Consider the following 25,444-nt stretch of genomic DNA (forward strand, 5'->3'; position numbering starts at 1 on the left):
AGCATTATAAATATCAGCAAACAGGAACTGGGAAAAGATTACAGGGAAGAATGGCAGAACATCACAAAAAGCCAATGGCAAGCAGCAAGGTTCATGTTTTATCAGAAATACTGGATTTGTCAGCTACAAGTGAAATTTTAGTAGGAACTTGCAGAAGGAAACAATGATCTGGAGTACAGTGCCTCAGAATAAGGTGATGACTAGTTTTAAGAGCGAGTAATGTCATCTGAAAGGAGGGGAAAATATCTTTCTGACATTTTGCACAGCAAAGCAAGGTAAAGGAGGGGTAGGTGTTGAGGACAATAATCCAGATACAATAAGACCATGTTTGTTGCATAAATATGGCCAGTGTGTTGAAGAAGATTTTAGCAGTTGCATTTAGAGTATTTTTCTCTGGTACGTGGTTTAGACCTGCTGGGGCTGCCAGACAAAAGTGTTAGGTTTCTGCCCCCAATTGTCACTCCCCCTACCAAACCTATTTAACATCTATCAAGAGCTAGCTTATTGTTATTTTTAAAAAATATTACTATTTTTGTTGCATGTTTTCATTGGAATATTCTTAGTTGAAATTATATGGAGAAGGAAAAGAAAACTGAAGTCCTAGTCCTCAAATTCAAGTTCAGGAGTTATGAATCCATTAGTACAGGCAGTGTTCCCAGATTTCTTTATCTGCTTTGGAGACATAGAGCTGCAGCACATCAATCTTCATAGGAAAAAAACAACCCAAAATTAAAAAAAAGCCAGAACTTGCGTCTGTCCTGTATTTGCAAGCATTGGTTTTCACAGAAGGTGAGCACTTTGCATTTGGATGTACCAGGATACATCTTTCATCCAATCACTAAATATCACAAGCTGTACAGTGGGATAACATGTACAACAAGGAAGAAGCAATTCTGTCTTACTTTAATCAATATAAAAAGGTTTATTGCTGTCTCAAGTTGAAGTGAATTAAGGCCATTGAAATCTTGTGTAATTCTGGTTATTGGAAAAGCTGTGTTGACTCTGCAAAGTCCAGCAATACCATCAGCCTACCTCATGGCTAATTTATGATGCTCTAATGTCACATGTGATAAGGAAAGCTGCTTTCCACCAGCTACCAAATTAAAGTTAGGAAAGAGAAATAGATGCTGCCAGCTTTTTTCCTGTCAGATGAAGAAAATAATAACACTTTAGGTTTGCGGCTGTTCCATTCAAGTCCCCTGCAGTTTTGGGATGCCTCTTGTATTTATTCTGTAGCATGCACTGTATTTTGCAGAGCCAGTTCTTATGGGCAGCAGAGGAACAGATGCATCCACGTGTAAACCCTTATGGAAGTCCAGAATTAGCACTGAGCTGAGACTGATGACTGTTGTGCCTTAGTTTTTGATCCCCCTAAAAATGGGACAGCTTAGTTTCGTTGTCACCAAGACAGAAAAATCATGCATTTCTCTTCCTGACTCTTAATAAAACTGGACAAATAAGGGCTTATACTAACGCTGACAATGCTCATCTATTCTCTTTATGATTCTCATGAGAAGCAGCTATCTGGAATAGACTACATATTGCTTCCTGATTTCTGGAAAACAGATGTCTCCTAAATCTGATTTCTTTCTTCTTTTTTTTTTTTTTAATTCGGACTTGACATTGAGGTTTGGGAATTGGTGATCCTTTCTACGCAGATACGGATTTGACATGCAGAAGTCAAAGAACTTAAGCTTGTATTTTTCAAAGTATGTGTTTAGGGCAGTTATTTGCAAAATTCCTAGAATTCAGGAATCCATAAACATGTTTTCTATTCAAGAATGCCTTGGAATGATTTGGTTTTCAAATACTAGAGCCCAGTCTGCAGTTCCTACATCAGTTAACACAACAGTATGGTAGCCCCTCATGAGAGATATGAAGAGGGAATTGCAGAAAGCTTCTCAAAACCCATCTAGCATTCACATGAGTTTAGTGTAGAATTAAGTACTATTAAGTACTTCCAAAACTGAATTGCAACTTTTCCACTCCTGTACTACATCTCTGTACATCTGTGCTACACTTTTTTTTTTTTTTTTTTTTTTTTTGGGCAAGTCCTCCCTTCAAAAACATTCAGTGTGACTCGGGGCCTGACAGTGAAACTCACCTGTCTTTTTCCAAGATTTGTATCTCAGAGCCCAGACACAGAACAAGTTCCTGCATGCCATCTGATATGCACGAACTGTGTGCACATTCTTGGTCCACAGCAAATGGGAGGTAATTTGAGTTAGCTTAGCCTTTGATTAAACTATTAATATCTGTTCAGTACTTTGAAGAGATCAGGAGTCATGCAAGTCCTTGTTAGCATTTAACTTTCTTCAGTAGTAATCTAGACCTTATTGTCATTACACGTGCAGCACCTGGAGGTCCAGCTGACCCTGGCCCCACCTCATCCAGGAGGGGTCAGGAAAGCTGCATCAGTACACTTGGAAGTTCTCAGTCCCAAGGAGATCCCCAGCAAGAGGGCAGCCCCTGCACCCAAGGCATCTCACAGGAATGCAGGGTGACATTTTTCTGTAAAGGGTGATCTGTGTCTTCCTACTTCGCAGTGGACCTGAAGCTGCTTTGGGGAGATGTGTGAGTGATACAAATTCATGCATAAACAGTGTCAGAAACCAGTCACAAAACACACACAGATGCCTTTCTGAATTATGGCCTAATGCATCCCACTATTTGGAATTATTTATGCCAGTAGTGCTCTGACACATTAAAACAGAAAATGTGTTGAATGTACGGGGAGCTGATCTGCTCTGGCATTTCTTATGGCAGATCCAGAGGCACACCACACTCCCTGTATCCTCTTGCTGCAACCAGAGCCTGTGACTATGCTTAAAAGTAAGAGGTGTAGTGAAGGTAAGATAATGATATACTTATGTGAAGAGGCTTGAAGTTGACTGTCAATTTAAATTTGTTTTTGCTCAATAGCCAGTGTGCCTCATTTGACTGTGAGGACTAGAGGTGTTTCAGGGTATTTGCTAACTCTGTGACATGACTGGGAAGCTTGGGGAAAGGGTTAACACTGAATGATCAGGGTTTTTGTAAGTCAGTTGTTATCACTGGAAGAAGAGTCATAGAATTATCCCTGGAGCTGAATTTGGATGTTTTTTCAGTCCTGATGTTCTAATGTGTTTTTTATTTTTTTGGATATGACATGTTTTCCTCTCTTGCAGTTTACTAAACTATTCCTGTCAGTGTAATGATCCCCAGCTGTTGCTTTAGCCCTAGCTATTTTCATGCTGGGAATGGGAGGAGGAGGAGGAGGAGAGGGACAGAGGCTAACTTGTTTACCACACTGTGATCTACTTAATTTGTCAAAAATGCCTATTACAGTGCTTTCTGTAGTGCAAAGTAATACTAAAAGGAAAGTATTGCAGACTTGGACCTGCAAGAGCAAGGAGGTGGAAGGACTCAACACATGCAGAAAACAAAAAAAGAGTAGAAATTGGGTGTGGTGTGATGAGTACAGCTGTCAGTAGCATTTATGCAGACAATGCTTTGAACTGGTAGTAATACCAAGTAAAATTTCCAGTAAGTACTTCCCTGCCCTGTCAACTAAATTTTCTTCACAGTGGAACTGAGCTTCATATCCAGTGACAGTGGTGCTGAGGTACTGATAATCCCAGCAACTGGCATGCATATTAATAAAACATATTAATAAAACTTTTCAAGTTTTTTTTTTTTGCATGGCTTTCAGATTTTTGATTTTTTTCATAATTATCTGTTGTTTCTTTTTTCAAGAAAACATCTCTATTTATACTTTTAAACATCAAATGACTGATGCTTAGACTTCCCAGGAGCAGCTGTTTTTTGTTTTTTTTCTTTTGAAAATGGAGCTATGATACTGAAATTCAAACTGCCTTCTTTGCATCCAGAAAAAAATGTTTGGAGTCTTTGCCTGAAGATGAGAGTCAGTGACAGGAGTGGGTTTTCCTTCTGCCTTTGGATCCATCTCAGGCTGCCTGTGTAAATCTTATCTCAGTAGTTTTAGCATCCACAAGATCTGTCAGTAGTCGCCTGATTTTTCATCATGCAGTCACACCTGCAAGTCATTGATCAACAACTTAGTCAATGTCTAGACCAAAAATAAGTGCCTGCTTAGATGTTTCATTTCGTGCCCCAGCCCCCATATCTCTAGTCTTTTCTGAGCATTGAATTACTGATTTTGTCACCTGCTGCATCAATAAATTTCAATCCAAAATGTACAAGGAGCACATTTTTTGGCAAGAACCTCTGCAACCTATGGTAGAAAATGGGATACGACTCCTGATGTGGCTTAGATTTATCGAATTACATCATGTAGTGAGCCTGTGGCGTATATTGTGCTCCTTTTTCTTGCAGGAGGCTCCGCAGGATGCATCATCTGACCAAGGGCATTAACATGGAGCAGAATTCATAGTTTCTTTCTTTTACTTGGGCTAGTAAAGTAGATACAATGTTTTTCCCTGGCACTATGTAGTATTTACTAACCTGGTATCTCTCCAAACTAAGAGCAAACCTGCAGTAGCTGAAATATGTTACAGTGGTTGTTAAGAAAAACTACAAAATTTTTTTACTCATCAGTGTATTCAGGAGAGATGAGATGGGTAGAAGAAATGTGCACGTGATCTTCTGTCAGAGTTTATTGTGCAAATAGTATAATCAACATTCTTTCAAGTGAACAAAGGTTTGAACTTTCCAGCCTGCAGTTTTGCCATCTAAAGTTATATTGGCCTGATGCAGCTAAAAAGAAATGTGAAAGAAGTTGGTGATAAGGAAGAGGATATATTGCTTTGGGACATAAATTCTTTGCAAAATTGTGTGTGAAAACTGGTGAAATCCAGGTTTTCTTGACAATCTTATTTTAAAACTGGCTTTCAAAACTAAACAGCTGTAGAGAAAACCTTTTGTAAAAATACAGCTTTTTGAGAGTTTTCAGTGGAAGTGCCTGTGATGGACTTTTCTCCATCACAGGGACAGGAATCATCTGTTGCACTCGTGCTTATAAAGACCTTGTTCTGTGGTCTCTGTCCCCAAAGGTGGCTCAAAGGCCTGTCACGCTCTACCAGCTGACACATTTAACATCTTTTTGGTAACCTTCCTCACTGAAACACTTGTCAGGCACAAACATTGTGCTGCCCAGCTGGGTTGCTTGGGGGCAGAGCTGAGTGATGCTCTCTGGGTAACAGAAGGAAGAGATCCAATTTTGACTTTCTCTGTGTGGAGTTTCTATATCTTCCTGCTGCTCCAGGTCTCTCCAGCAATAAGTGCATGGAGACTATAGCCATGTTTCTGTAGGAATGGAATGTGGCAGTAGGTATGATCTTTGGTTACTCACCTCTGCAAATCTCACAGCACTGCTGGAAGCCAGAAGCTCCTGTTGCATAATTTGATCTGTATTGAAAGCAACATGTAACCTGGCCCTGCAAATTGTTGTGTGTTCTGTTTCTTATTTTGGTGGATGTTCTTTTTAGTCACTTTCACCTTCCTAAGTGTTCATGCATCTTTCTGTGTTACACTTAGGTGTGAAGGTACTTCTAAGGCTGCTTGCAACCCTTTTTCACACTCTGATGGCAAATTCTCCCTTTTCAGAAAAAGAAGGCAACATTTTAGAAGTAGATGCTAAACTAACCATACCTTTATGTCTCTCTGAGAGATTCTTTTACTGCTGCTAATAATATCTGTCACATTGACTGCAGGCAGTGTAGAGCAAGGATTGTATCTTCAGGACTGACATGTGACAGTGAATCTCAACTACAGCTGCAAATGCTGTCCGCCCCGCAGCCACCTCCCTGCCTCAGTGCTGGAGGGATTGACAGAAGGAAAATGTGGCTGGCCTTCCCTTGCTTTTGTTCAGGATGTGAGTGAAAGCCCACCTCCATTACCATTACCAGTTGGAGAGAATCTTGAAGTGTGTGTAATCTGCTGCTGCTGGCAGTCCCCTCTGTGCCCTTCAGCAGAGGACTGAGCCAGCAGTAACATTTTAAACATCTCCAGAATTTGTCCGCCAGTCTGAAGCCAGTGGTCATACAGGCCATTCTGGACTGCTGGATTTTTTTGGTTTGCTGATTGATTTGTTACACAGAATTATATTATTTAAATATTTATAGCTATGATAGCATATTAAGCCTCGTAGCTCAAATTGTTCAGTGCTGTGGATCTTCTCTCATGGCAAAAACCACAGTCAGTCCTGAAGATGTGTAGTCCATAGTTTTTTTAAAAGAAAGTAAATATCCATTGAGAAAAGAGGTAAAAAACTGTGGATAGATGTATCATCAGTGGAAAGATGCTGAGGAACTTTGATGTGCTTTTTATGTGTAATGCAAATTCTGGGGATCAGCTTCCACACTGGGCTCCTGTGGAGGAACTGATTCCTAATGTAGAATGATATGATGGGCACAGCTGAATCTTGCAACTTTTTTTATGAACAGCAACAGAATTGTAATAGAATTTGTACTTTAACAATAAAGAAGGTGTCAGATTGTTGGAGTACAGAGACCAGGATCTTTATTTGAGCCTCAGATGCCATGACTGTGGCCAGTGTTCTTTGCAGTCTTTGAGAAAACAGCAAAGATGTTTTTAACTACCATGAGTTAAAGAAATATAGTAATTCCTTGTAGTATCCACCTGAAATTCTGGCTAAGAGAGAATGCTGGGGCTTGGATAGAAGCTAGTAAAAGGAATGCTAACTAGATAGGAAATGCTCTGAGTCTTCCTTTTGCATGTAATATGCATGTTGGACACAAACACTTTTATTTCATGTCCCACGAAATAACTGTCAGCACAGTGAACCAGCTGAAGCTGGGAGATGCTCCAGCTAGCTGATTTAAAATTAAAAGGCACAGCTTTCTGAGTTCCCTGTATAACTAGGTACTTACTACTTTTAAGGAACTCCTGGTTTTGTATTTAAATTTGCAAACTTTAAAATAATTTTTTCTACTACTTGTGGTAAAACACATTTGCTCTCATTTACATTTGGTTTCAGTAAATCAAAGATCTTTAGGTGGTTAAAAATCCAAAGTGGTCTTGGAAATATAGAATTATTCCATGTTTTAGTGGAAAACCCCAAAACACAGCTCATATGTCGAGGTGTCCCAGCTGAAATTTTGCCACAGAAATTCTGTGGTGTCCTGACCATTAGATGATTCCTGTGAGGGGAACTTTGAACCTTTATCTGTAGTGGGTGCCCTGTGGCAGAAGGAAGGCTGAATCACTGGCCCAAACCCAGTCTTTCAGAAATGTCTAAGGAAGTTTATGGCCTTGATCTATGAGGCTGTTTGTACACTGGAGCACTCTGCTGTAATAGAAATTGAAGTATGGGAGGTGAATTATGAAGGAAAAGTATTTGACCATATGTCTTTTGCTGCAAGGGGCATGGAAAGATTTGCTCAATTTTAGTGTTATAAACATATCTAATCAATCATGTGTTTTATGAATCTGTCTGGGCACTGTCTCGGTGCTTGATTTTCTTTGTGCTTGTAACAAACCCACAAAAACACATCCCTTGAACTCAGAGTTTTAAATACAATGAAAAATTGTATTCTGACATACCTCAAAACATTTGTTTTTCAAATTCTGTATAGTTTTTGGAAAAAAAAATATAAACAACTCCCGTGTATCATCTTTATAGAAAATGAAATGGTTGGAGCTCTTTCTTCTTTTAGGCAGAGATACCCCTATCTTTCCAAGAAAAAAAATGAAAAGGGCTTGAACTTGTGTTTCCCTTGTGTAGCTTGCCTTTTGTACTGTCACCTTAGTAGACAGCTGTAGATCTAATTGTCAGGATATATCTACCCATTCTTTCTTTATTTCTTCATTCGACCCCATCTGCCATGTCATATTAAATTATCTGGAAGAATTTCTTCTAGGATCATCTTTGCAAGCTGGTTAAGGGCAATGTTAGTTCCTCCTTGTTCATTATTTCATGGAAAAATACAAATCACTATAGACTGTGACTCAAGTTTACACAGGGAAGTGGGAAATTCTGTTTTTCCCTCCTCAAGACTTCTCTTCCAGCTATAAATAGTAACAATGGATATATAGATGGCATCAACAAATACTGATTACAGTTAATATTTACTGTATTATGATACCAGGGTCAATTTTAGGTAGACCTTTCCACCTAGGTATTTTGTTACAGGTCATCTTGTTGGATCATGCATGGTAGCCAGATTCCATGGATATGGATATGTGCCTAGTTACTCACATGCTTAGTTTTCACCTAGCCAGTACTACTGAGACAAAATGATTTTTGAGACAAAGTGATCAGTACCCTGCACAGAAGGCAAACCAACTTTTCCTGTTGACAAGCTTTTGTGCATTTTTACATGTTGCATGTGTTACTAAACATACCACATTACATGTATTTCAGGTGAATTTCTTAAAGTTGTATTTTAACCGTTTCAGCAAGTGCTGAGATGAATTATAGGTGTACCAAGATGTTTTGGTTAAGAGTGGGCTTCTATGTGTTCAGTAGAAACACTTGGGTACTAATAGTAACAAACATCTGGTTTTAAAATTTTAGTATCAAAGAAGACAAAACTGGCATTGCATTAAAAAGTAGCAGTGAATAAAATGGCAGTAACTCCCCATAAATCTTAAATGTTTAATGGAAATTTAAGGCAGAAGTTAAGTCATGAAGGAAGAAGGTAAAGGTAAATACTATACAATGCACAATTGCTCGTCTTAATTTTAAGTAAACATGAAAAGAACCCTGGAAAATTCAGCATAACTTTCATGGTAATAATCAAGTTTGCATTTATTTGGAGTAATATACATTAGTAGCTCCTGTGAAATAAGCACATTCAATTGTCTGCAATATTGAGACCGAATCTCATAAGTAACCAAGTAAACTTCTAAAACTGGTTCTTCCTCTAGGATCTCCATGTGTTACCACCAAAGCCAGTGCTGACTTGAGCCTTGGAGAACTATGAGCAGGAGTAACTCTTCTGTCCTGTCTGGATCTTAGATCATATTATGTCTTGGTAGTTGGATGGTGCTAGTGATTTTGGTTTTTTTTATAGTGTTGTGTCGTAACAAAACTAAAATTACTGTAAATGCTGGTTTTATCTTCTAAGTACAGTTTTAAATTAACATTAATGTGATGTTTGCATTTACCAAATTTGATAGTAAGCCTCAAAAATGGCCTACTGAGATAGCTTGTTGTTCTATGCTCTTTGTGAGCCAGCTACCTTGTGGTAATATGAGAATGGAAATAGATCCTTTTATTTTGACTGTGTGCTTCTGATTTCACATTATTTGGGGACCACTTTTTCTGTAGGTTGGGATTTTTGATTCTGCTAAATTAACTGTATCAAAGAATCTGTATTTGTCTCCACTAAGAGAACTACTTAATGCCCTATAACATTGACTCATTAAAAGATAATACAGTATTCCATCATCCTTTGAAAACATATTTTAAAATTTTTCCTATTTCATATTTCTCTTCCTGTGGCATCCTCCAACCAATAAGAAACATTGCCCTGAAGCTGTTTTTGGGTTTTGTTTTTTTTTGTTCTTAGCCAAAACCAGTCTTCTGGTTTTGGCTATGTAGACCATCAACAGGCATGTGTAAGCTGCCTGCAATGTCAATGATTTTATATGACCCAAGAATATTTTGAGCTGTAGAAGCTTTGAAGAATGTGATTTTAAGAAACAAGCCTTTCTTGTTCTTAGAGTGACAGCCCACTTTCTCTTTTCCTTCTCTTTTTATGTTCTTAATTGACCAGTCACTTTTTTTTTTCCTGTACTTTTTAGCTGCTTATTAAACCTGCTGGGCATTTTAGAAGTGCTCTGGTGTGATATGACTCCCATTGCATCCTCGGATTATTGCTAGCACATCCAGTATTTTAGAAGCTTTTGCTTTGGAGGTGAAGAAACTGTTCTGTTTTTTAAGAATCACTTGATAGAGGGTTTCAGTCTACCTCAGGCAGAATCATACTCCTGTTCTTATCTGTATAAATGTTTAATGCTTTCATAAGCTTCCTAAGAGGATAAGAAATAAGAGGTGGTCGTGAAAAAAGGTTCAATTCTTCTATACAAGAACTGCCTGTAATTCAGTGTTCCCCAAATTGGTCCAAGACATCTTCCCATCTCATCATGTTGCAGCAAGATGTGCTGATGTCTGCATTTCTGCAAAAAAAAAAAAAAAAAAAAAACAAAAAAAAAAAAAAAAAAACAAAAAAAAACCCACCAAAAAACCAATTTTATTACTCCTCTTCAGGTGTAGGGAGAGAGGTTCCAGTCCTACTTCTCACAGAGGGAAGACCACAGCATGCATGTAAAAATGTAAATAAGTGGCTTTTGCCTCTACAGTGAAAGGTTGTTGTAACAGTTGAAGAGACCAAACCAAATTTTCTTTCTGTTCTTTACTCTTCCAAACTCCATTTTCTCCCTAGCATGGTTGCTAAGGAAGAGCAGAGGAAGCTGCCTGCATTTTAATAGCAGTCCTTACTGCTTCAGTAGAGAAAAGACATAGTGGAATGTGAGATAGTCTCAAAGAGTAAAGAAATAAACTTCTGCTTAACTCCCCCTTTGTGCAGACTTGCTTCAAGCTATTCTTTAAAATGCATTGAGATGAACAGAACTGTATGGCTGCTGCTCCCAACAACAGTGGATGCTTGCAAATTGTGAGGATCAACAGTGTGTCTGCTGCTTCTCCTTCACCCTACAGAGGGACATGAATTTTTGGCATCCCCTTCCCAGGGTAGCAAACTGTCATATAATCCCTGCAGTTTGGGTGTCATTTACAGTCTGCTTCACTTAAATGCTTCTCTGTTAACTGCACAGTCTGTTTAAATGCAAAGCCAGCAAGTATTCCCCATCAGCAGTGGGGAATAAAATGGATTTAATGGATTAAAATGCTGTTAGGCTCAGAAAATTACCTTTAAAAAAAGGCCTAAAAAGTTTGCTTTTCTTTGTTGGTAACCTTCATTCTAGCACATTCTGTGTGGTGTGGGGTATGTTGTCAACAGCACCAGAAAAATGCAGCTCTAAAACAGATGAAGTAATCCACCTCTGCAATTTAAGATTGAAAATTAATTTTGACCATTGTATTCTCACTCACTGATCACAAACTATTACAGTTATTTTTTCTTACACCTCTTATGTACCTTCACATAATTTGGTACATGAACAGCCCTTGGCTGCTTCTGCACAGAAAGGTGTTGCAACTGGAGCTTTACAGATGCTGCCCTTGCTGGTGAATCTAATCTGGCTTCCTGTTGAAGCATGAAAAAAATCTAATGCAGGTCAACATTTGTTTTGTAAACTGGCAGAGCTGAAAAATGCTCAGAGACCATTTTTTGGTGTGAGGGAAAGGTTTTCTTACCACGTCTCCAAGGGACTGAATTCAGTAGGATATAGCTTCCACAGAAAACAACAGCTGATGTGCTGTATATTCAAAGGCTGAACTTGGCATTTGCTTCTGGTCAAATGTGACTATTTAATCAGAAAGTAGGAAAAAAATTCTCTTCGTACTCCAATTAGAAGGGCTGCTGGCTGAGTGGTACGTGGAAAGGTGGCTTAATCCTTCAGAGCAGTGGTTACATGGCACTGTGATTTGAGGTAGAGGCCCCAGTTCTGCACAAACAACTGTGCCAATTTTGTTCAGCAAATACTCTGTGTCATCAGAGTTGTTTTTTATTGTTGCATATAATTAAGTTGCTTGTATATGGTGTTACACAAACTGGACTGAAAAATTGGGAAGTATGCCTGGGCTGCAGATGGTGGCCTAGAGGCACATCTTAGTCCATAGTCTCTGACCCTCACAAAGTAAACCTGGTCAGACCTGCTCAGTGCTGGGCCAGTGAAAACTCTCCTGAAATTCTTCTGACACTGCAGAAAGGTAGAAGTGTTGAACTAACTGCAAAGTTCCTATTGCAGCTCATGCTGTATTAGTGCTTCCTTATGAGGTGAGAGGATGCTGTAGCCACTCAGTGCTTTCAAAATGGGCTCTCCAGAGGTGCTGAACAATGTACAAATTATTCAGCATTAAATTGCTTTTTACTGTCTTTACTTACGCTTGCACTTTCCTCAACTTAGATAATGAAGTTAGGCTAATTTCACTTGTTCTTCAGCAGTTTTGCTTCCTAATCACATGGTTAATTTATTGGGTTGCAAGGAAGAATTCTTCTATCAGGCAGACTGCTTTCACTGAATTTACAAAATTGATAAATCATATTTGTGAGCACACAGCCTTTCTTGTTAATACACAGTTTGTGTCTTGGACTCTCACATTTTGCATGGGTATCCCAGCTTGAATTCCAGGGAGTTCTGCCTCCCTCAGTCACTCTATAGGGTTTCTTTTGGCTCTAGCAGCATTCCTTCCTTCCTGATCTGCACTGCTGCTCATGCTGTCCCAGTTGTAATCCACCATATGGCTGTGCTTAATCATTACCTTGGTTGGGTGACCTTAAATATCGCTTGGGATTCCTAGCAGGAAAGGTTTTGCAGAAATGTGAGCACAGACTCCCTTTGGTAGTAAGTCTGTATTCAATATAACATGCACAAGGTCTCACCACAAGCTACAGTTCGCAGCTGTGCACTTCTTACAGTTTTTAAAAAACAGGAAATGCAGAGTGTTTTATTAATTTCTTGTCACAAACGTGTCCTGGTATGTGAGACAGTCTTTGAAAAAAGATTTTAATTATATTTTTCTCTGTTGAAATGCTGAGATGCAAAATCTGCAGTCTAGTTTCTGCAGTAGTTCTAGTCACACTACTAAATGCAGTGTGGTGTAGAAACAGAAGGGCAGGCATGCTGCTGCAGATATAGGTAATGAGCTGCAAAAAACAACTTAGCTCATCATAGATATTTGTTCTTGCTTCTGCTTACTACTAATGCACCCCTGAACTACCACCAGGGTTGGAGCTGTCCTGAAAGTGCCCCTATCTTTATATTAATTATATACTGTTAAATCTCAGCTGCCATCAGCTGTGAGTAGCTGGTCCTGGAATATGCCTGTGGGTTCCTTGTTGAGAGAGTTTTATGCTAAGATGAACACAAAATAATCATGACATGCTGTATTTTACTAATAGGGTAACTCTGTTGGTAGTAGCTGTATCACAATATTATTTGTCATTTAATACATCTCCCAGCACCACAGTTCTCCTCCACCCCTCCTAAACTACTGGCAGTGGTCCTCTACCCTAGCTCCCACATTTCTCTGGAATGTTTTACTAATTCTTGAAATGCTCCATTAGTAATATGAAAACATTGTTCAAAATTTAATTTAGAATGTTTCATACTTGTGAAATAAATAAGGTATGCCCACCTTTGAGTGGGAAAATCTGACAAGCAAACAAATTCCACAAAATACTGCATATAGTAGAAAGGCATCAGTTTGGAACTTATTTTCTAGCCAGCAGTGATACACTGTTCTTTGTATGACCTGATTTATTCTTAATTTGAAAACTAATTTGCAGGTTAAGTCCAGGGATAAAGGAAAGAGAACATTGTCCATTAGTGACTGAAAGACTTGCACTTCATTCTGTCCTAGAGTAGCTTTGAATTTCTCTGGTCATTCTAGACCTTTGGCTGAGCTCCATGTACAACAGCCTTGGACTGGTGCTTGGGACATCTGTTAATCTATATATAGGATTCACACACTTGAACATGTAAACAGGTGATCTCCTAAATATATGAAATGGCATTGGGAACTCCAAGTACTTAGTTAAGCCAAAATGTATTTAGGAGTGAACTGAAATAATCCTTTTTGTCCTCCTCCCTGCCACAAAAATAAGCTGTGTTGGGGAAAAAAAAAGTACTTTATGGCTGATTATAACTTGTGCTTAATAAGTATGTATAGATATTCATAAATCCCAGGAACTACTTAGTGCTTATAAAAAAGGTCTTGAAAATTACTTTTTTCCCCTGTTCTTCAATTTAATTCACTTGACAGTTGCTAATTTCTTGCTGAGAAGGGACATAGGGTTTAAAACTAGAAGGAGCATATAATGGGTGGAGAAAATGGGTAGTAGATGGTAACTAATAAAGAAATAAGATATCTTTAGAAAATTTGTAAGGGAGGCTGCAATCAGGAGGGGAATTTTAAGTCATTTGATGAAGTTTTTAGCAGTCTGACTGAGAGTAATTTTTAATAAATCTGGGAACAGCATGGAGACTTCACTAGAACAAAAGACCAATAACATTTTGCATCACTGCTGACAAAGGGTGAGTGAGTAAAGAGTGGCTCATCTGCTGTCAGTTCCAGGAAAAAAAAAGATGGAAAATTTGATCAAGAATTTAGGTGTTATAAGAATAGCAGTATAATCACGCTGATCAGCTTTTCAGTTTGTGAGAACAGGTCTGCTCAAATGTGAATCTGTCATTTGGATAAGTGAAATTTGGTTGCTAGGGGTTTTGTCTAGGTGCAACAGACTTTTATAACATCTGTAACTTAGTAGCATAGTGTATTTTGGTTTTACAAAGTATATTTGAATTTAATGAAGTACTGCTTAATTGGATTAAGAACTGGTTGTAATCATAGAAAGCAGAAAAGTATTTCTGGTTGAGTTCAACCTGGTGCAGTCTGGAAACACATGCAAGAGGCTGTAAGAGTGTGGACAGAACAAATACTAGTGGAGGAATAAATTGTGACATTAAAAAAAATAGTATAGATCATTTAGGCAAACAGACAGTTGAGCAAAATGCACATTAATACAGGTGACGATACAGGTGTGCACCTAGGAGCAAAAAATGGCAGGTACACCTATGTGGGGGAGCTTTTAGCTGGAAATCCCTGGCTGAGAGGTGAAAGGGAACCAGTAGGTGTGGTTAGAAATGTGAGGGAAGGTAGATGCTTGTAGCAAGGAAGTGGCAGAAAGAGCTAACATACGGTACTAGATGCATGAGTAATAATGAGATTATCTGCTAGGGAGATGGACCCGATGCTATAGCTTTGGGCCTTGCCTGTATACAGTTAGTAAGATGTGCTAATTTAGGGTATGGATATATGGGCTCAGTAGGGTAAGTAGTGCCACGCAGTGAGAGATTTAATGGGCTGCTCCTAACGAAGCAGAAATAAATCACTTAGTGGCAGTGTGCTGTTGGAAGGATGAAGTCCAACTCCCACCTTCAGTGCTGGTAAATACCAGTGGTCCTGGTTGTTCCACTACAGCTCCTGGCTATGTGGTTATCCTCTTCAACTCACTAGTGCAAAAACTGGTGCCTGTTTTGACTGGGCTGTGGTTTCTGTCAGTGAGTTCAGCCACTGGTCAGGGGGAATGGGAGGTGATGGGGAGAGTGAGAGATTTGACACTGTCCCTCTCAGCAAGGTGTTAGATCAAGATTTGGGTTTTGATAACCTCAAATGGAATCCAGCAAATGAGAAGCTCTGTGAGCAGGCGGGCTGTGAGCTGTGCTAGCCCTCACACTAGCACAGGAGTCGGAGTGCGATCTCATGCTGGGTGGGAGGAAGAGTCTGGAGCTACCACTTCTGTTTGCAGTTTCACAGCCAAATGAAGGGCCTGTTCCTTCCCCTCTCTGTTCCCTCCTCCTCCTTCTGGCTCTTGGCTGATCCCACACAGCATTGCCATGGTGCTCTGTACATCCTCCTCCCCTCTCTCACTTCCATGTACTAAAAGAAAGTAGTTTCCTGCTCAGAATGCATATATTAAGAAATCATAGTTTGTCTTGAGAAACAGAAGAGAGGTAACTTGTTTGCACACTGTGTGCACAGAGCTATTTCCACTGGTAGGAGGTACTTGTCTCACTGTCATGAACAGTTTCAGAGAAAGGTACATCAAGAGTCAATGGATATGGAAGCCAGAAAAATCCAAGAAGAAAATTAAATGTGATTTAAGTGAGGATGATTAGGTGCTACGGAATCAACCATAGAAAGGAAGGGATGGATCTCTGTTTTTATACATATGAAGGCCAGAACCCATATTGAATGATGTATCTTAATCAAATGCAAACTGCAGATAGGAGGTTGAAAGAAAGAGGTAAAATGTGATGATGTCTGTAAGTAGAAAAAATACCATTTTCTTAAATTTTTTCATCTCTACTTTAGGGAGTCTACAATATGAATTTGGATGTAATGTATGAAATTAATGTATTGGACAAACAAAGTACTTAAGAAAGGAGACATAAGGGTTATAATGAGATCGTGTAGTTAGATTGTAGAGCAGTTTTGCTCTGTAGTGGTTCCACTACATTTGTGTGGACTTTCATTATGTGGACTGTAAAAAAAGCATAAGAGAAATTCAAATTAAAACAGGGGAGATGAGATGCATTGCCATTCATTTTATAATATTTTATGTTGAGCCTGCTTAGGAGTTTGGGCTTGATTGCAAATGGGATTCAGTGATACTCAGGTTGTCCTATTTTGAGACATGTGTGACTACACATTCATATGAATTTTTTCTTCAATTTTGAAAGGTTGCTTTCATATGGAAGGTGTCTGACTGTAAGAGCAATCTAGAATGCTGCTTTGATTGTATAGTTTAAAGGGAAGCTGCTGTTATAATCTAAATGTTGAATTTATTACTATTCCAGGGATTTGCACTAAAAGAAACCCCAGCCAATTGCATTTCACACAGGTCATGAATATGTTCTGTTGTGCTAAAATAAATAGGAAAAATTCTAGTGATAAGGGGATTCCTTTTGTAGAAGGACACTTCTAGATGTATCCATGGTATTTCACAAGACATTTCTGAAGGTGAATTTCTGAGCTGAGGAAGGAAATCAGCCTTGTAATTTAGAGTAACGACCAACAATTTTGACATATCGTTTAATCTGCACATAGTAATTAGAGTTTTCAGGAGTCATTAGCAGCTGGGGTGTCACTCTGTGTTTATTGGAGGACTGTCAGCTGGTGTTTCTCTTTGTTTGTTTTTTAATATTAATGGTTTAGAAGGCAGTTGGTGCTCTAGAAAGAACTGAGAAACAGGCCTGGCTTTGTGGATTTTTATCACCCTGCCAAGACCCTGCGCAACTTCCTCTCCCCCTGGCTGCAGCAGCCTACGGAAACCTGACTGCTGGGGGCCACTTCTGCAATTGCAGCAGGGCAGGGCAGCAGGGTGGGAGGGGGTGGTATTTTCCTTCTGTTGCTCACCAGTGCCTTGGCATCCAAAGAAGAAAACAAGATGCATTTGAAAATGTCTCTTCAGTTGTTTCTTGCACTGATGGGTTTCCTTCTTTCCCTTCTCTCTGCTGTCGTGCAGTGCTGCAGTTGAAGCTCCAGCAACGACGCACGCGGGAAGAGTTGGTGAGCCAAGGGATCATGCCGCGTAAGTACCACTTCAGTTCTTTGCCCTGGTGGTTTTATGCATGTTTTTTTGGTGGAGAATGGTTTCCCATATGATTTGAAAGGTCAGGTTCTCTGCTTCTGCATGGAAAACATCGTGTGTGAGAGCCCCACCCTGTCCCACCCAGCCTGGTCCTTCTGAAGTGTTGGTGCCACCTCCGATACTGAGGAAGAGGGCAATGGCTGCAAGTGTAACTGTACTGCAAAATAAGGCTTGTGTTTCATCTCAATGCACAATCTGCTGGTGAACATACTATGATAGATGTGCCTTATACTTAACCCATGCCGGTAATCACTCTTGTAACAGGCTTCCTGCCTCTGCAGTTTCTGTTCTTAGAGTGTGGCAACTCCCCAGACCTCTGAGGCACTTGTAACTTTGTGTGTACATATTCCATAAACTGACCAAAACCAGGCATGGTGTACAAGATGTTAACCAACAAGGGACCCTCTTTTATGTTTGTAGCTATAAACCAGCTAGAATGAGCCCTGTGGGGATCAGCCATTGCCTTTCTTGCAGGGAAAGGTAAAATCTATGCAGGCAGAGAACGTGTACTTTTCTGGGTAAACAGAGAGGATCTACCCTAAAGCCAAGCTTTCAGTGTCAGATTAGCATTGGAGAAGGTATTTTTCTGTTTTGCTCCCCTCCTTCCCCCAAAAATGCAAAAAAGGTGTCTTACAAATAGTTTTGTCATGCTTTGGTACCTCTGAACTAGATGACTTATAGGTAGCAATTTGAAGCAAGACCACACAGCAAATGTGTTATTTTTGAGGTCCTCTCAGTTTCACGCAACAGCTGTAGCACAATGCAGTGGATCAGATACATATTTTCTTCTTTCAAAAGCTTTCCTGCTGCCTTGTTTCAGAAGCTTTACTTGAAGATGGTATAGTAATGAGGATTTTCTCATTTCTTCTGTTTCTTGGGTGCACACTGTAATATGACACAGTGCTGTGAATTAGACTTCGCTGAGGGCTGAAGGTTAGACTGTCAGCTCTCTGACTGAATGAACAGAACTTGACAGCAGCACTCTGTCAGCTGAAGTGGCTTGCAGAATGACAGTAATGTTCTTTAAGAGGTTTCTGGGACCCCTGTTTAAAATTGTCTTACCAAAGCAAAAAGAAAAGATTGTCCTGTCTGGATATATCATACTTGTTGTCTGTTTTTTAATCTGAGGAGCTTGTATATGAGCATCTACAGAATACACTTACTTGCTTTTGGATGAAAGACTAGTGTCCCAGTGACTGCCTTTTCACTAATGCTTCTCAGAAGAACGTGTTCCTGACTTCTTTGTGGTGTCCTGCTTTAGGTGGATATGTATGCAAATACTTTATTAACTTGTGTTCAGTACTGACTTTCTTCAAAGTGTGCCTGGCCAAACTTGTGATTCCTGAGAGGGGTCTGTTTTACAGGCCTTTTGAAAATGAGGCCATTGCAAGTAATTCAAGTAAGGCATCCAGAATAATTAGTGAGTCTTAAATTTATTTAAAGCATAGTCTAAATTACTAGTCTTTGCAGATTTGTGCCCTTAATAGCTTCATTTTTATCTCTTACATGTGAGTTTTGTGATGGACCAAAGAAAAGCACTTTGTGAAAATATTGGCAACACTTTAAAAGGTCCTTTCTGCAGTGGAGAAAACCCACTTTAACACATCTGTTCTAAACATGATTTGAAATTAGTTTCTCCCAAGTAATGGTATCATTTACCCATACCTGCCAGCTAGAAATAACCACACATAGGGAAATGTTTAAAATATAATTTGTCTGGGCAGTTTTTGAAGAGAAGATCAGATGTGAGATAAATTGTGAATGTAAAAAAAAAAAAAAATTCCCATTTTTAGCCTGAGAAGTACAGAGGACGACTAGGGACTGTGTTCCTTCAGAAAGCATCTCAGCACCATGACAACTCTACATCTACTTTCCAGAGTTCCAGAATAGACTTTTTTTCACTGCTGAGAATATTGCAAGTATCCTGTATTCTTTCTTCCTTTCTTCTCTCTGGCCTGTACCTCTTGTCTGTGAAAACATTGAGGTACTTCACCTTGTTCTGCTGTCATCTGCTACTGGACATGGCTGTGCTGAACTTTGGTGTCCCTCTCAAGTTTGTTAGCCAAGAACCAAGCCCCACATGGTCCTTCATGATGATTCAACAAAAGTATGAAAGTTGGAATCCAGAGGATGCTTTGGTGCTGAACTAAAAGAGCGGGAGTGCTCTTTCCATGTCAGATGCTGGTTGGCTTCTTTTCTTTCTTTTATTTTCCATCTGGAGAGTCTTAACACTCTTGAGAGAACTGTGATGGTTGCAGTTCTATCTGCATTACAGTTTGTATCAGGAATGTGTTTTTGAAGTAAAGCCCCTGATTGCACCTGCCTGCTGTGCCTTGCTTTGCACCATAAAATGAAGTTTGAGAGCTGGATTAAGTTGGAATGAAAGTAAAGTGGAAATTATTCTGCCTAGAGCTAATATGCATTCAGCCCATGGGACCAGACTACAGCTTGTCTGTTACCTTTTCACGTCCAGAGTGGGGATGTCACTTCCTCAGCATGGACTTTGTTTCTGTTTTGGTCTTACTGTGCTTTCTTACGTGTTCCTTTGGATTAGCCTGTGATACATATCAGTTCCTGTATATCTTGAGGCAAAGAGCCATGGAAAAATCCCTGAGGCAAGTGTGGGAGAAGTGAAAGGTTGTGTTTTACATTCCAAGCTATGGTACTGTGCAAATTCCCATTGATACCTTTGGTTCTCCTGACTGAATCTAAACCCCACATAAGATTTATTCTGCAAATTGGTGCCCTAAAAGAGAAATTTCATTGCAGGCTTCTATCAACACAAGGTTTTTGGACACTGTAAGTATGAGGAGTGGGAGCTGACACCTTGTGTCACCTTAAAGTAAGAGCTCATGAGAGTTATGCTACTCCTGCTGTGCTTGTTCATAACAGAACTGTGAATTGCTTACTTTGTCCCATGTGGAATTTTGTTTATATGGTAGAGTGGAAAGGCAAATGTTTCAACATTTTTTTACCAAGTACACTTAATCTCATTTAACCTTCCCAACCCACCAGCCACCTACAGTGGGTCTTTGCTCCACTGAAAGATTAGTGTATTGTAATAAGAAATAAAGCATTTATAGGCAGTGAAAGAGGATTCAAAATAATTGTGTTTTGTGCTTCATTAATTCTTCCTGCTTTCTGGTACCACTTTTTGTAACCTTTTACTAGTAGCAGGATTCATTAGTTCAAGATTAAAAGTCTCAATTGCCCTTAGAAAAATGGTGGGAAGCAAGTTTTCACCTGCAGCTGATATATCTGTGATCTGAGTTAGAATGATGGTATCTTGAAAAAAGGAAAGCTGGATTTTTATATTTATTCAGGTTTTGGTCTATTTTTTAACAGTGAAAATAGACAAGCCTTTTTTCTATTTGCATTTTTTTGTAGCTGAGAGATGATTTTCATCTTCTTGTCCTCACAAAATACAAGTTATACAAAATCTGCTGTCTGTACTCAAGTCTTTGAACTCTGTTGTGCTGTAGAAGAACAGGCAGATGCTGTCATTTTTTAGTGTCGAATTTAAAGGTTATGGCTATTGTAAGGTTTTTGGGGGGAATATTAAACACCCCATTTTTCAGTCTTGAAAACAGTGTTTAAAACAGTAGCTAATGCACAAATGAGTAGAAAGTTATGTGAAAAGTATCTTCAGCTAAAACAGCAAAAAATTTTAGGGGAAAGACATTTGGCAAATGTAGCAATACTCTGTTATGCAAAATATGTGGCTCTTTTTCTCTTTTGCAAGATTTAAAGCTTTACATGCCATTTGTTTTATCCATTAGGATTGTGATCTTTGCCTTCTGGCTGCAAACACTAAACACAGGCAAGAATGCAAGGTTGTCTGTCATATGGCACAATCCTGCAGGAAAGCTGTTTTGACCATCACATCTATCCAAGCAGGCAAAGCAGAAGTAGATAATTTCTGGGAATGTGCCTTGTGTTTCTCTGTAATAGTGCTGTGTGAGTCTCTGAAAAATGGCACAAGTGTCCTTTGAAAAGGGCATTACCTGCACTGGAAGCTAGAAGGAGGATACTGTACAGGCTGAGAATTTCCAGGAGCTTCTTTTTCACTTCAGTGTATCTGATGTTTGCCAGTTTTTGTGCCCACATCCAACTCCTCTGTATGTTTGTGTTCTGGGATGCAGAACAGGTGGCTGTCTGTAGATCCAAAGAAGATGGAATTTGTGCTTGGACATTCTAATGGGACTGCTTTAACAGGTGCTGAGGTGTTTCCATGCCCTAGGTCTATGTTACCAGCACTCTGATGCAGTTTTTGCTGGGATGTGTAGCCTGCTGGATGCTCGAGCTTATTTCAGAATACAAGAGTGTATTTTATCCTCAGACTCCATGAGGGGAGCTTGCCAAGGTTCAATTCCAACATGTCACATGATTAGAAATGACTGTAATACAGCAGGCAGTCTAATGATTATCATCTCATTAGGCCTTTCATGTCACTTGCTGCATTTTTTATTAGCAGTGGGATTTGTGGACAAAATGTAATGTTTGTTATAAAACTAAAATGCAGTATTTGCATTTTTGGGAGTCTGTGAGACATTGCTTGGAATGAATTTTGAAGGAATTGGTATTTACTGGAGACAGCTGGCGATTTAAGAGTGCAGAACACAGGTGATGCTTTGGCATGTCAGTGTTGATCATCATCTAGATGAAGTTTGTAGTAACTGGTCTTCTGCATCCAGCACAGATACCATCACACAAACCTAAGGATCTTTGAGATACTGAATTTGGGAAGCAAACTGCTTGCCACATGTGAGTTTCTAAGGTTAAATCATGTCTCTAGACCTCAACATCTCAACCCCAAAATTTGGCCATACATCCACACTTGTGTTTGTGTAGGGTAGCTAAAAATGCTTTTTCTGCTTTAGCCTTTACCTGATAGTCTAACAGCTTCTCAGTTTAGAAAAAATTTTTTTTTAAATATTTAAAAATTATGCACTTCTAGCTTTATTGCTGCATGGCTCTATAATTAATATTAATGTTCCTATTTTCTTATTTATTCTTATTTCTTATTATGAATCTTGTCAATTTAGTGTGTGTATGCTGATTGGAGGAGATCTATCAACCTTTGGTTCCTGTTACATACAATAGCTACAGTAAAACATATTAAGTGCCAGAAACAAAACAAAAGCAAAAAAAAGTTTTATAAATTGTTTAACTGTCAACTGTGAAGTTGGAGCATCTCTCTGTGTTGGTCAGAGAAAGAAGAGGCAGCAAGGTGTTGGAACGTGGCAGTAACCTACAGGTGCAGTATTTTTCATGGCACAAGCTGTTCGGCCATCATGCCGGTGACTTCAGGGGTAATTCTTCATGCCTCAGATGTATTTTGTCCTCTACATAAGGGCCAGGATAGATGAACAGCTATGCCTGCGTGGAGTTCAACTGACTTGGAATTGTTGTAGTGTGGCTACACAGCCAACATTTCAAGGTTGTGGTGTGTTCTATTAGGGCTGCAGCTAAACCATTGCTTTAACACCCTGAAGTATCTCTTCCTGCTACATAACGTGTCCCTGTCATTCTCTCACCACTTTACATACCAGATCTTTGTAGTGACATTCCTGCAGTTTTATGGAATGTATTTATAGTAATAAAGCAAAAATACAAATTTTCACTTCCCTGCCATTTTAGGTCTGCTGTTCTGCGCATTGGCAGCTGCTTCTTTTTCATGCTTTTAAGCTGGAACTGTAATTTCGTTTAGGACAACGAGTTAAAAACATATATGTGGACTGTAAATAAAGCTGTAGCTAGACTTTTAATATATACAATATCATACTCTGAGAGTAAGACTAGACCACTAAGCAAGGAGAACAAATAGGGAAAAATAGGGAGTGGGGGGGAATGTAGAGGACTCTTGCAGCTGTCCTCTACATTTTTTCTCTTTTTGGTGTGTTGCATAGAAATCTGTAACTGGTTTTATTTTAATTTGATAGTATACCTCTAACTTGTCTCCCAGGAATTATTTGGTGGTTATTTGAGTTTGATAATTTTTCTTGGAGCACAAATTCAAAGCCTTCAGGCTTTGTGTATAAGGCTGTCTGTACATTTAAGCTGAGAGTCTCATTGTCAGAGGACTAATAACTGCATCTGCTTTGCTTGTATTTTTAGAGAGCTGTCTGAGCGTGTTTTCCATGTGTTTATATGATCTGTGATTAATAAGGCATGATTGGAGTAATAAAGTTCATTGTGTTATGATGGAAATGTGCTGTTTGCCCTTTCTGAAGCTGTAGAAGGAAGACCATACTCAGGTGTTTGATGGGCTGCATTTGGTCCTTGATCCATGCCATGATAGAAAATTTAACTCTGCCAGTTGCAAGAGAAATGTAATAGTTCAGGGGAGTAAAGTCTGATAGGCAATACAGTTTTTTCCCCTTTGTGTTCCCACAGTTGTCTTGGCTTCATTCTTACTTGTTGTCTGGGAATGGTCTCTCCTTTTTGTGACCCTATACCTTTCTCACCCTGGGCACTCTGGAAAGTTATCAGAAGATTATGAAAAGGCCAATTATCCATGCAAGAAACAGGCATGAAGTCTGGTCCACAAATTCATGGATCAAAGGGTTCCTTATACAAGTTCCTTGTCTCCCTTTTCCTTTCCAGTTTAGAGGCGGTATAATCCTGATTGTAATGAAGCTTTGCCTTTTTTTATTTCAGGATTTAGGTAGTGTCTTTTGAATGCCACGAGTTAATGGTGATGGATGGAGCAGATTATACATTACTTGTATTTGCTGTAAATGTTTTTTGACACAAAGCCGTAGCCATAGTCATTCACAGATCTGATAACTGTTACCATGGGTGACAATTTCTATTTTGCTTCTAAAGAGGATGAACTTTCTGAGAAATTGCACATATGTTAGATTTTAAATTAACTCGGTGTTGGGCCTTGGAAAAAATCTTAGTCCTTTCTGCCAGCAATTTCATGTTTACTGTGACAAACCTTTAGGCTTTTCGCACAGTTAATGAAAATCTTGAACTTCAGCTGCATCATCAGTGGGATACTGCTGTACTAAAGTTACTGACAGTCTTGCTGAAAGTGGGTTTTGGAGCAGTGCCTGGTGCAGGCGTTGGAAGCAGCTCAGCTGGTGAGTGTCTCCATGGTGAGTGAGCTGAGGCAGGGTACCACAGTTCCCCCTGCCTGTGTGCTTCAGCAGCCAGGGCAAGCCCAATGCAGGGAGCTGGAAAGCAGCTCTTCCTGGGGAAAACAGCTGTGTGAGCTGGTACACTGTGCAGGTTCAGAGTGCTGACCCAGGAGAAGGGCTGGCTCTCTGAGGCAGGTGTCAGGCAGGCAGGACCTCAGCTCTGGCTTCCACAGCAGCCTGGGGCTCACCAAACAATCTGCTAACAGGGACTTAATTTTGCTGCCACTTTCTGTGTGTCTCTCTGTTGACTGGAAGAGCTGGGCAGTAGGAAGATTCAGTGAAGCTGCAGCACTGTATCTGTAATGTGCTTTGGCAGTGCTGGCAACAGCAGCAACATGGGAAGGAATCTTTCTGCAGTCTTTCATCTGTTTGGGACTAGGAGCACTCATAATCCTTCAATCACAATAACATTCTCATTGAAGAATGTCACTGAAGGGCAAGCTGCCTTTGTTTGAATGCCAGAGATATGTTTCTTATCTTCATAAACATATTTGCACTGACTTTTTTATGACAGTCTTAATTTTTTATTTTCTGAATGTATGTATTTTGGGATTTGAATAATCAAGATTTACCAGCTGTGGCTTCTTTTCCTACCTTTAACTTGATACTCATATTTTAGCCTTAATCCAAGGTCATTTACCGGTGTTGGGGTAGGGTATCAAGACTTCTGATCAGTTCTGTGTCCTCAGTGAGAAACTCCCCAGAGCTGCAAATGGAGAAAAGGATGCTGATGGAGATCTCTCTTCTCTCAGCTGTGTATTCTCCAGGCCCTTTTCATATTTCTGCAGCACACAGCAGCAGCTGTTTGACATTGCCCCAGTAGCAAGATGACAAACCCTTCTGTGCATGTGACCAAGTTTTTTAATACCTTTTTCTTCCTTGCTGTGAGAAATGCTTTTTGAAAGTGGGATGAAGATGAGGGGAGGAGGAAAGTGCTACTGCCTTGCTCTGTGGTTCAACTTCTGTGTCTCTTAGCAAATCCTATGGGTGGGAGCCCCACCCTCAACCAACGGAGGAAGTCATCGAGCCTATTTG

At 39.6% G+C, this 25,444-nt stretch overlaps 1 protein-coding gene across 3 annotated transcripts in view; it reads left to right on the top strand.

Annotated features, from left to right (window-relative positions):
* MRTFA (myocardin related transcription factor A) overlaps positions 1-25,444 on the top strand; it is a 95,084-nt gene that overhangs the window by 47,470 nt on the left and 22,170 nt on the right. For all 3 annotated transcript variants that reach the window (XM_072923386.1, XM_030262941.4, XM_072923387.1), the window contains one exon: positions 17,139-17,204. In XM_072923386.1, coding sequence (XP_072779487.1) covers positions 17,139-17,204 — 66 coding nt within the window. The remainder of the gene's footprint in view (positions 1-17,138; positions 17,205-25,444) is intronic.

The sequence above is a fragment of the Taeniopygia guttata genome, chromosome 1A, assembly GCF_048771995.1.
Source record: "Taeniopygia guttata chromosome 1A, bTaeGut7.mat, whole genome shotgun sequence".
Taxonomy (NCBI): Eukaryota; Metazoa; Chordata; class Aves; order Passeriformes; family Estrildidae; genus Taeniopygia; species Taeniopygia guttata.